General features: G+C 45.5%; 1 protein-coding gene across 1 annotated transcript in view; it reads right to left on the bottom strand.

The window, feature by feature from the left end:
* Positions 1 to 6,120: 6,120 nt before the first annotated feature.
* The window catches only part of phrf1 (PHD and ring finger domains 1), a 98,810-nt gene continuing 91,952 nt past the window's right edge, over positions 6,121 to 12,978 (bottom strand). Inside the window, exons 16-17 of the mRNA XM_067994273.1 lie at positions 9,168 to 9,296; positions 6,121 to 6,840 (exon numbers count right to left, since the gene is read on the bottom strand). Of these exons, the coding sequence (XP_067850374.1) occupies positions 6,688 to 6,840; positions 9,168 to 9,296 (282 nt within the window). The 3' untranslated portion in view covers positions 6,121 to 6,687. The remainder of the gene's footprint in view (positions 6,841 to 9,167; positions 9,297 to 12,978) is intronic.

The following is a 12,978-nucleotide window of genomic DNA, read 5'->3' as shown; positions in this document are numbered from 1 at the left end:
TCTCTCTGCTCCAAAATCACCGCCAGGCCTGATACCGTGCCCCAGTGACCACGCCACACAAAAGGATGGGCACGGGTGGGCTATTCCATCGCAGATGATTCTGGTCCTGTCCTCGCCCAGCCATCAGGAGCAGAAACACTGTCCTGTTTATTTTCTCCTGCCCGCTCTGTGGAATCTAACCTCAGACACAGTAGCTCTGAGAGTAGCCAACTCAGGACAGGTAAGGGGTCAAACGCACAATGTCGTTTCCTTGCGAGGCACCTGTGGAGTCTTTACTCAAAGATGTAATAAAAGAAATTTAGAGAATGAAAACATAATAGTCAGTACGGATTTCAGAAGGGAAGGTCATGCTTGACCAGCCTTATTGAATTCTTTGAAGTAGTGACAGAAAGGGCAATGGCGTAGATGTAACATATTTGAAGTTTCAAAAGGCCTTCGATAAGGTACCGCACAGTAGACTCATGACTAAGGTCAGAGCATGTGGAGTCAGGGGACGGGTAGCAGAATGGATAGCCAGCTGGCTACAAAACAGAAAACAGAGAGTAGGGGTTAAAGGGTTGCTATTCAGACTGGCAAAAGGTGGGAAGTGGTGTTCCCCAGGGATCGGTGCTGGGACCACTGTTGTTCACAATTTACATCAACGATTTGGACTCGGGAATCGGAAGTACAATTTCAAAATTTGCGGTCAACACCAAATTGGGGGGTGTAGTTAATGCAAAGGAAGAATGCGTCAAAATGCAAGAGGGCATTAATAAACTTGCAGAATGGGCATGTAATTGGCAAATGTATTTCAATATGGATAAGTGTGAGGTGGTGCATTTTGGTGGGAAGAATAAGGAGGTCACATACTGGTTGGATAATAAGTCTAAATGGGGTAGAGGAGCGGAGGGATCTGGGGGTACAGATACACAAATCACTAAAAGTAGTGACGCAGGTTAATAAGACCATTAAAAAGGCAAACCAAACACTGGGGTTCATTTCTAGACGGAGGGAATTGAAAATAGAATCATAGAAGTTTACAACATGGAAACAGGCCCTTCGGCCCAACATGTCCATGTCGCCCAGTTTATACCACTAAGCTAGTCCCAATTGCCTGCACTTGGCCCATATCCCTCTATACCCATCTTACCCATGTAACTGTCCAAATGCTTTTTAAAAGACAAAATTGTACCCGCCTCTACTACTGCCTCTGGCAGCTTGTTCCAGACACTCACCACCCTTTGAGTGAAAAAATTGCCCCTCTGGACCCTTTTGTATCTCTCCCCTCTCACCTTAAATCTATGCCCCCTCGCTATAGACTCCCCTACCTTTGGGAAAAGGTTTTGACTATCTACCTTATCTATGCCCCTCATTATTTTATAGACTTCCACAGGATGCACTGCAGCAACGCGCCAAGGCTTCTTCGACAGCACCTCCCAAACCCTCGACCTCTACCACCTAGAAGGACAAGAGCAGCAGGCACATGGGAACAACACCACCTGCACGTTCCCCTCCAAGTCACACACCATCCCGACTTGGAAATATATCGCCGTTCCTTCATCGTCGCTGGGTCAAAATCCTGGAACTCCCTTCCTAACAGCACTGTGGGAGAACCGTCACCACACGGACTGCAGCGGTTCAAGAAGGCGGCTCACCACCACCTTCTCAAGGGCAATTAGGGATGGGCAATAAATGCCGGCCTCGCCAGCGACGCCCACATCCCACGAACGAATTTTTAAAAATCACCCATTAACCTCCTAATAGAATCATAGCAGAGACGTTATGTTAAACTTGCATAGAACCTTGGTTAGACCACACTTGGAGCACTGTGAACAGTTCTGGTCTCCATATTATAGAAAAGATATAGAGGCACTGGAGAAGGTGCAACAAAGAGTCACAAGGATGATACCAGAACTTAGAGGATATATTTATCAGGAAAGGCTGAACAGACTGGGGCTCTTTTCTCTAGAAAAGAGAAGGCTGAGGGGTGACCCGATAGAGATATTTAAGATTATGAAAGGGTTTGACGGGGTAGACGTGGAGAAAATGTTTCCACTTGTGGGGGAGACCAGAACTAGGGGCCACAAATATAAGATAGTCACTAATAAATCCAAAAGGGAATTCAGGAGAAACTTCTTTGTCCAGAGAGTGGTGAGAATGTGGAACTCACTACTACAAGGAGTAGTTGAGGCGAATAGTGGAGATGGATTTAAGGGGAAGCTGGATAAACACACGAGGGAGAAAGGAATAGAAGGATATGCTGATAGGGTGAGATGAAGTGGGGAGGGAGGAGGCTCGTGTGGAGCATAAACACCAGCATGGACCAGTTGGGCCGAATGGCCAGTTTCTGTGCTGTAGTTTCAATGTAACCATCCAGTGAACTGTCAGGGATACACGACTTTGTTATAGAAATGAAAACATTGTTAGCTTAAAAAATTAGACAATAACATTCAAAAACTATCAAAAGGCAAAAAGAGACTGATTAAGTGTTTCATACCACTGAATTCTCCATCAGAAAATGGATCATTCTCTCTGCCTCCCAATTACGCCTGGGATTCCGTGAAAAATTCACGAAAATGTAATACACGTTGAAAACAAATAAACTTCCGCATAACGCAATGGGAAAATGCAATGGCCAGCAGGACATGGGGAGGGGGTGCGGTGGGACCTCACTGGGGCTGAGCAGCGATCAGCTGAACGCAACAGGTATAATTCAGTGAGGTTAGCCTCTCGTCAAGTTCCAGATAAACTCTCAATATAGGGCTTTTGAAAATAAAATCTTGTTCACTTGTGCACGCCTCTTTAAAATACTAGACGCCTCCTGTTGCCTGACTCCATAAGCAAACCAAAACATTTTTGTAAATGTACCTTCGCAGTTAAACAAACTAAACTTGGTTTTTAAAAGATGGAAAAACATTAAAAAGCTCACATCTCCAAACATCGTAGAAAATATAAACTGTGCCAAAATGTTCAGCTATGTGGACAATGCAACAAATTTGCGTTGATAAAGCACCTTCAGTATTAGAAACAGGACCCAAGGCAGTTCACAGAGGAGTGAAAGTGGACACTGAGCAGCAAGTGGGGGAGTTCGGAGAGAGATGCCCTACAAGCCTGGTTGAATAGGTGGGACGGTGGGACTGGGAGAACGCACAGAATTCAGGGTTAGAGGGACAAAGGGCTCGGGGCTTAGCGGTGGAGGCAGTGACGAGAGGTAAAGTGAGGGGGTTTGTAGATGAGGATGAAATTGATGTGTCGGGCAGTGTACTTTGCAGAGACTGGACCAATAGACGTGTCGGGAGTTAGTGCAGAAGATGCAAGGGGGTCGAATTTTGGACCGAAGCTGTAAAAATAAACTTTGGATTCACTAGTGATTCATTTTTTTTTAAATCGACTGTTTTCCTTTGAAGACAAAACTGGTAATTTACAGACTGGCACCGTGAAAAGCCCAAATGGCTCACTAATAAGGAAAGGGCATCGGTTAGCAGCTCCGACGAAAGGTCACTGACCTGAAATGTTAACCCTACATTTCTCTCTTCACAGATGCTGCCTGACCTGCTGAGTGTATCCAGCATTTTCTGTCCTTTATTTCAGATTTCCAGCATCTGCAGTATTTTTTTTAATGACCGGCCACCTCTCGCTGGTCTGGGTCAACACGTGACTCCAGTCACACAAAGCAAGGAAGTTATACTGGACCTTTATAACTCACAGTCTTAGGCCTCAGCTGGAGTACTGTGGCCAATTCTGGGCACCGCACTTTGGGAAGGATGTCAGGGCCTCGGAGAGGGTGCAGAGGAGATTTACTAGAATGGTGCCAGGGATGACGGACTTCAGTTACGTGGAGAGACTGGAGAAGCTGGGGTTGTTCTCCCCAGAGCAGAGATGGTTAAGGGGAGATTTAATAGAGGTGTTCAAAATCATGAAGGGTTTTGATAGAGTAAATCAGGAGAAACTGTTCTCAGTGGCAGAAGGGTCGGTAACCAGAGGACACCGAGGGTGGTGAGTGTCTGGAACGAGCTGCCAGAGGCAGTAGTAGAGGCGGGTACAATTTTGTCTTTTAAAAAGCATTTGGACAGTTACATGGGTAAGATGGGTATAGAGGGATATGGGCCAAGTGCAGGCAATTGGGACTAGCTTAGTGGTATAAACTGGGCGACATGGACATGTTGGGCCGAAGGGCCTGTTTCCATGTTGTAAACTTCTATGATTCTATGACACAGATTTAAGGTGATCGGCAAAAGAGCCAGAGGCAACAAGAGGAAACACTTTTTTTACGCAGCGAGTTGTGATGATCTGGAATGCGCTGCCTGAAAGGGCGGTGGAAGCAGATTCAATAATAACTTTCAAAAGGGAATTGGAGAAATACTTGAAGGGGAAAAATTTACAGGGGTCTGGGGAAAGAGCAGGGAAATGGAACTGAATGGATAGCTCTTTCAAAGAGCCAGCCCAGGCACGATGGGCCGAATGGCTTCCTTCTATGCTGTAACATAGTATGATACTATGGTACTACATGGTTGACAATTAAGCCACTCAGTTACCAGGGCAACTAGGGGTGTGCAATAAATAATGCCCACATCCCGAGATATAAAAGAAACATTATTTGAAGTGTGAGGTAATGCACTGAGCGAGGGCAAACAGTAAAAGGGAATACGCAGTAAACGGGAATATATTGAGAGGGGTAGAGGGAGTGAGAGACCTTGGAGTGCATGTGCACAGGTCCCTGAAGGTGGCAGTACAGGTAGATAAGATTTTGAAGAAGGCATACGGAATGCTCTCCGTTATTAGCCGAGGTATAGAATACAAAAGCAGGGATGTAACGATGGAACTGTATAAAACGCTGGTAAGGCCACAGCTGGAGTATTGTGCGCAGTTCTGGTCACCACATTACAGGAAGGACGTAATTGCTCTGGAGAGAGTGCAGAGAAGATTTGCAAGAATGTTGCCAGGGCTTGAAAATTGCAGCTCTGAGGAGAGATTGGATAGGCTGGGGTTGTTTTCCTTGGAGCAGAGGAGGCTGAGGGGGGACTCGATTGAGGTGTACAAAATTATGAGGGGCCCAGATAGAGTAGACAGGAAGTACCTGTTTCCCCTAGCGGAGAGTTCAAGAACTAGAGGACATAGATTTAAGCTGATTGGTGGAAGGATTAGAGGGGACATGAGGAAAAACTTTTTTACCCAGAGGGTGGTGGGTGTAAGGAATTCACTGCCCGAGTTGGAGGTAGAGGCAGGGACCCTCAACTCTTTTAAAAAGTACCTGGACCTGCACCTAAAGTGCTGTAAACTGCAGGGCTACGGACCGGGTGCTGGAAGGTGGGATTAGAATGGGCACCCGGTTGTTCTTCGAGCCGGCATGGACACGATGGGCCGAACGGCCCCCCTTCTGTGCTGTATCTTTTCTATGGTTTTGCTATGCTATTTGCTGCATTCAGAGAACCTGATAGGGCATTAAAAATCTGGAAAAGTCTCCCCACCGAAGGCTGTGGATGCTGTGGGGCAATCGGAACTTTCAAGACTGAGATCGATAGATTTTCGGTAAGAGTATCAAGGACTATGGAGCGGAGGGTAAACGGAGTGGAGGTACAGATCAGCCATTGAATGGCGGAGCAGGCTCGAGGGGCTGAACGGCCTCCTCCTGTTCCTGGGGGACAGGTTCGAGGGGCTGAATGGCCTCCTCCTGTTCCTGCGGGATAGGCTTAAGGGGCTGTATGGCCTCCTCCTGTTCCTGGGGGACAGGTTCGAGGGGCTGAATGGCCTCCTCCTGTTCCTGCGGGACAGGCTCGAGGGGCTGAATGGCCTCCTCCTGTTCCCAACATTCCTACGATCAGAAGCCCCAGGACCATCACCCATTGTGTTAGTGCCACATGCAGAAGTAGTACTGAATATTCCCTTTAAGTTACTCAAGAAACCAGAGATGAGTGTTCAGCATTGGGGTTTCTGTGTATTGTTATTCTAACTTTAGTTGGGGTTTGTTCAAGTATAGGGCAAACAAAATGAATAAACCCAGCATGAATTAATACCATTTACACTGCATTTTATCATCACAAACCCATAATTACTCATACTGGGGGAAGAGGGAAAAAAAAAACACTCCATGTCTCTAACAAATTAATTATTTGAATATTATTTACAGCAATAAAGATGCAATTATGGCTTTTAAATTATAATTTATGACAAGCAGTTTAGAGCATTGATGATCCTTTTGCAGATTTTGATAAGCCAAAGTACGTTACGTTTTACCCAGAAACGAGTAACCTAGAAAATAAGAGACCGTTTGAAAAAAGTGACAATGTTTTATAAACCCGAGTTATTTAGACCTTTACCTTTTTCAGGCACAATCAAGACTGACTAAACTGAGCTTCAAGTATTCAATCCATCTTAAGTAAAAGGAACATTATGCTAAAGGCAAAACGATGTCTACAACCCGGATTCATGGCAGGATAGACAGTCACAGTGTGAAATTTTGTTCTATTGTACAAAAAAAAGAAAAGGAAGAGGAGAGGGGGCCGGAAAGTTCCAGTTGAAGATCTTCCAGCCGCTTTTTTTTTTGTTTTCTCCCAGGTGCATTTGACTGACGATACCATGAAATATAAAGTGTCTCGATGCTGCAGCCAACGTTGCCCTGTTTGGATTGGTCTCTGAGCGTCCTCCACATTCACAGGAGAAACAGTACAACAAGCAAGGCTGGTATTGTCCCAGCAGGCTTCACCTCTTTCAGCTTTCTTCTGGCTTTGCCTCTGTTTCTTTGCTGGTTTCTCCATCTGCTCCTTTCTTATATTTTCTGATGTGTTTGTATTTCTCTACGTAACCTTTCACAAGGTTAGCAACCTTGACCGGGTTAATTTCACCACTCTTACTGTGGCAGATCTGCAGCGTGATACAAAAAAAAAAGACACATTTTTAAAAATTTTCTTTCAAATCTGGATCCATCTTCCATCTCCATCTTCTCCTTCTATAGCTATTAATTTTCAGTGTGCTACTTTGGCTTAGTTGATATCACTCTCACCCTGGTCAGACAGTCATTGGTTCAAGCCTCACTTCAGGACAGGCAATGACCATCTCCAACAAGAGAGAGTCTAACCACCTCCCCTTGACATTCAACGGCATTACCATCGCCGAATCCCCCACCATCAACATCCTGGGGGTCACCATTGACCAGAAACTTAACTGGACCAGCCATATAAATACTGTGGCTACAAGAGCAGGTCAGAGGCTGGGTATTCTGCGGCGAGTGACTCACCTCCTGACTCCCCAAAGCCTTTCCACCATCTACAAGGCACAAGTCAGGAGTGTGATGGAATAATCTCCACTTGCCTGGATGAGTGCAGCTCCAACAACACTCAAGAAACTCGACACCATCCAAGATAAAGCAGCCCGCTTGATTGGCACCCCATCCACCACACTAAACATTCACTCCCTTCACCACTGGCGCACTGTGGCTGCAGTGTGTACCATCCACAGGATGCACTGCAGCAACTCGCCAAGGCTTCTTCGACAGCATCTCCCAAACCCGTGACCTCTACCACCTAGAAGGACAAGAGCAGCAGGCGCATGGGAACAACACCACCTGCACGTTCCCCTCCAAGTCACACACCATCCCGACTTGGAAATATATCGGCCGTTCCTTCATCGTCGCTGGGTCAAAATCCTGGAACTCCCTACCTAACAGCACTGTGGGAGAACCTTCACCACACGGACTGCAGCGGTTCAAGAAGGCGGCTCACCACCACCTTCTTGAGGGCAATTAGGGATGGGCAATAAATGCCGGCCTCGCCAACGACGCCCACATCCCATGAACGAATAAAAAAAAATAACCCAGACTGACACTTCAACAACAACAATTTGCATTTATATAGCACCTTTAACACAGTAAAACATCCTAAGGTGCTTCACAGGAGCAATTATCAAACTAAATTTGTCACCACATAAGGAGATATTAGGACAGGCGACCAAAAGCTTGGTCAAAGAGTTAGTTTTTAAGGAGCATCTTAAAGGAGGAGAGAGAGGTAGAGAGACGGAGAGGTTCAGGGAGGGAATTCCAGAGCTTAGGGCCCAGGCAGCTGAAGGCACGGCCGCCAATGGTGGAGCGATTAAAATCGGGGATGCGCAAGAGGCCAGAACTGGAGCAGCACAAATAATTTTGGAGGGCTGTAGGGCTGGAGGAGGTTACAGAGATGGATGGGACGAGGCCATGGAGGGATTTGAATACAAGGATTAGAATTTTAAAATTGAGGCGTTGCCAGACTGGGAGCCAATGTGGGTCAGCGAGCACAGGGGGCGATGGGTGAACGGGACTTGGTGCAGGTCAGGATACGGGCAGCAGAGTTTTGGATGAGCTCGAGCAGTACTGAGGGAGTACTGCAATGTCGGAGGTGCCGTCTTTTGGTTGGTATGTTATACCGAGGTCCTGTCTCTTTCTGCTCATATGGATGTAAAAGGTACTGTAGCAGCACTTAAAAAGGAGGGCAGGGACTGCCACTGGTGTCCTGGTCGACATTTCTCCCTCATCCAACATCACAGATTAACCGGTCATTCTTTTAATATGCTGCTTGTGAGATCTCGCTGTGAGAAAACTGGCTGCCACATCTGCCTGCGTAACACAGCAGTGACACCACAAGTAATGCATTGGCTGAATCTGATTCCATGGGAGGGACGAAGGACAAAAACAGCAGGTTTAGGAGCAATGTCCATCCTTAGTTGCCCTGAAAAGGTGGTGGTGGGCCATCTCCTTGAACCATTAGCGGTTTCATACAATTGATTATCTCGCTAGGCCACATCAAAGGGGAGTTAAGAGTCAACTACGTTGGTGTGGGACTGGAGTCACATATAGGCCCTTCCCTAAAGGACATCAGTGAACCAGTTGGGTTTTTAAGACAATCCGACAGATTCAGCATCACTTTTACTGATGCGAGCTTTTTATTTCCAAATTCTCAAACCGCCATGGTGGGAATAGCACTCATGCTCTCTGGGTTATCAGTCCAAATATTAGATTAGTTCAATCTCTTAACAGTTAACTAATCCAACAGCTCAATCCCTTAACCGCCCACTAGTTTTTTTGTTTAATGTTTGGATTCTACATTTAAAAGGTCTATTTTCATCTCAACCCAAAATTTATAAAGCAGCTTGCTGCTACACAGTATCAGGTCGCTTGGCGTTGAAGTTGTTTTTAAGAGTTCATTCTATCGCGTTCTTACCTTCTGCACTGCTTTTCGTAGGATCTCTTTGTATTCCTCTTTGGTGATCTCTTTGCTCTGGTAATACGGCTTTAATGCTAATTTAGCTTCTTCAACAGCCCTCTCTTGTACATGAAGCTTCTTTATATACTGGAAGATAAAGGAAGGAGTTTAGTGAGCACTTTCTTTCTAACCTGTCATAAACACAGTGCACAGTTACTTTATTTACTGTAACCTAATGGTATCTGTTCATTAAAGTTCCTTCCTGCACAAAGAATTACACTGAATTTACAGTGCAGAAACAGGCCATTCGACTGTTAACTATTCTCCACAGGAGCCTCCTCCCAGCCTACTTCATCTCACCCTATCAGCATATCCTTCTATTCCTTTCCCCTTAAACGCATTTGCGCTATTCACCTCAACTACTCCTTGTGGTAGTGAGTTCCACATTCTCACCACTCTCCGGGTAAAGAAAACTTTAATGTATATATTTCCCCTGATTTCCATACTCTGGCCTATACTAACCTAAAAGTTATCCAATTGGCTGACACAGGAACAGACCGACAAGGGCAGAATAAATCCAACACCCACATCGAATACCACAGACAAATTTCACTCACACTGATTTATCAATCACTGACACAATAATCAGCACATTGGTCAACTTCTGTTATACAAATCTAGGTATCAGCAGGCAGGCCGAGTAAGTTCTCTCAGATGATGTGACTGTAAATAACACTTACAATAATGGCCGGAACACAACAGAATGCCTCATCAACGATGGTCAAACATCCCTGGTCGCAATGCACTCACAATTCTGCTCGTGTGTCATGCAGTTGGGATGGATAACTATTATAACGAGATACGGGCGACGCCAGCAAGGCTGCATTTATTGGCCATCCTTGGTTGCCCTGAGGAGGTCGTGGTGGGCCTTCTCCTTGAACAGCTGGCGACTTTGTGGTGAAGGTGCTCCCAACAGTGTTGTTAGGTCGGGAATTCCAGGCTTTTGACCCAGTGACAATGAAGGAACAGCGGATATATGGCCAAGTCGGGATGGTGTGTGATTTGGAGGGGAACTTTTTTTTTCTTCGTTCGTGGGATGTGGGCATCGCTGGCGAGGCCGGCGTTTATTGCCCATCCCTAGTTGCCCCTTGAGAAGGTGGTGGTGAGCCGCCTTCTTGAACCGCTGCAGTCCGTGTGGTGAAGGTTCTCCCACAGTGCTGTTAGGGAGGGAGTTCCAGGACTTTGACCCAGCGACGACGAAGAAGTGATGGTGATGATATTCCCATGATCTTGCTATTGGGATATCAGGTCAATTCTGGGATTTGGGAAGGAGAGATGACAATAACCCATGTCAAAAATATTTCGGGGCAGGGGAGGGAGATATCCCCATCATTCTCCCCTCAGCATAAGCACGATTAAACTTGTACGTTTGATTATCATAAACAGAACAATGGAGTGAATATTAAGGTGCACAGTATTAAAGCAAAGCAGCATGGATAGAGATATGGCTAGTGAACAGAACACAGAGAATAGGGGCAAAGTGGGTGTTTTTACAGATTTGCGAGGTGTAGGTAGTGGTGAGCCCCAGGGATCTGCGGTTGGCCCTCTTATGTTTTCCATTTGCGTAAATGATTTGGACGCAGACACAAGAGGAACGATACTGAAGTTTTCTGATATAAAATTAGGGGGCATGCAGGAGATTGCAGGACACAGACAGGTTAGCAGAGTGGGCAGGCAGATGGCAGATACAGTTTAGAGCAGAGAGATGTGAGGTAATACATTTTGGGATGTGGAACAGTGAAAAAAATAATTTGAATTTATATAACACATTTCACAAGCTCAGGGCCTCTCAAAGCGTTTTACAGCCAATAAAGTACTTTTCAAGTGTAGTCACTGTTGCAATACAGGAACCGCGGCAGCCAATTTGTGCACAGCAAGATCCCATAAACAGCAACGAGATAAATGACCAGATCATCCTTTTTTTAAAAAAAAAAGTGAGGGATAAATACTGGCCTGACACCGGGGAGAACTCCCCTGCTCTTCTTCGAAATAGTGCCGTAGGAGGTTTTGCATCCACCCGAGACAGCAGTCAGGGCCTTGGTTTAACGTCTCATCCGAAAGGCGGCACCTCCGACAGTGCAGCACTCCCTCAGTTCCGCATCGGTGGGCATCAGCCTGGATTATGTGCTCAAGTCTCTGGAGTGGGACTTGAGCCCGTGACCTTCTGACTGAGAGGCGAGAGAGTGCCTCCCACTGAACCACGGCTGACACCGAAAGAAATTCTACCCTTAGACTCTTGAGAAATCTAGTCAGGGCGGGGGGAAGGGGGAAAGCAGACATATCGATCTTTAAATGTGAGCGGGCAACTATAAATTGCCATAAAACAGAAAAATGAGACTCTGGGTTTTATGGATGGCGCACTGAATATTAAAGCAAGGAAGTGATGGTGAACCTGTGCAAGGAATTGATCTGCCAACAAATGGAGTACTGCTTGCAATTCTGGGCATCACATTACAGGAAGGATCCGAGAGTCGGGGAAGATTCACCAGCACGATATTAGAACAAAGGGCGGAGTTAGAAAAAATAATTTTCACACACTTATTGCAAAATGGAATACCTAACTGCAAGGGACTTTTAAAAAAAATTCATTCGTGGGATATGGGCATCGCTGGTAAGGCGGAATTTGAACTCACGTTCTCTGGATTATCAGCCCAGGTCCCTGACTTTTTCCAAGCATAACTACAACGGTACCATGAGACAAGAGACTGTACCATCATTTAAAAGTCAATTAGATAAGTATCTGAAGAGCAAAATTATAAAAGGATATGGTGACAGGGCAGGGAAATGGGATTAGAGTAGATATCTTTGGTGTAGCATATATCGGCCGTTCCTTCATCGTCGCTGGGTCAAAATCCTGGAACTCCCTCCCTAACAGCACTGTGGGAGAACCTTCACCACACGGACTGCAGCGGTTCAAGGCGGCGGCTCACCACCACCTTCTCAAGGGGCAACTACGGATGAGCAATAAATGCCGGCCTCGCCAGCGACGCTGCAATAAATAAAGCAGAACCCAGAAGGAACGTTATTGGTGAGAAAATTAATCATAACCAATCCTTATTTTTAGAAAATGGTAAACGATTTCCAGTGTAATGAAATTGGACGTTAGTTGAAAGTGTAACCGAGAAGAACAACATTTAAGGAAAAAATCTGTGGAAAAATTAGGATTAAAGTGCAAAAGAGCAGAAAGAATGAATAAGTTAAACAGCAGTTCAGCACCAGTGGAAACTATCGCGACCAGTAGCAGAGAGATGTGGAGATGCCGGTGATGGACTGGGGTTGACAATTGTAAACAATTTTACAACACCAAGTTATAGTCCAGCAATTTTATTTGAAATTCACAAGCTTTCGGAGGCTTCCTCCTTCCTCAGGTGAGTGTTGTGGACACGTTCACCTGAGGAAGGAGGAAGCCTCCGAAAGCTTGTGAATTTCAAATAAAATTGCTGGACTATAACTTGGTGTTGTAAAATTGTTTACAAGTAGCAGAAAGGACAAAGACGATTCTGAATCTGCACGAGCTGCAACGGAAGAGTGGGAAATTTTTACTCTCAAGACAGTGAAATCAGAGGCAAATACTGAAATTTTCATTCCAGTAGAAAGAGAATAAAAACATTGAAAATGGACTTAGATACAGATGCTTCATCATCCATTTTACCAGTGATTTATGCAAGAGATTTCAAAAATGTACCACCCCAGGATGGCAACGGTTATTTTAAAGGCATATATGCACAATACTTGGTGCCCATCAACGTACACAAAGATCGGACTGCCT

The sequence above is a fragment of the Heptranchias perlo genome, chromosome 12 (assembly GCF_035084215.1).
Source record: "Heptranchias perlo isolate sHepPer1 chromosome 12, sHepPer1.hap1, whole genome shotgun sequence".
Taxonomy (NCBI): domain Eukaryota; kingdom Metazoa; phylum Chordata; class Chondrichthyes; order Hexanchiformes; family Hexanchidae; genus Heptranchias; species Heptranchias perlo.
Note: the sequence above shows the minus strand (reverse complement) of the source record. Positions and strands in the feature narration are given on the sequence as shown.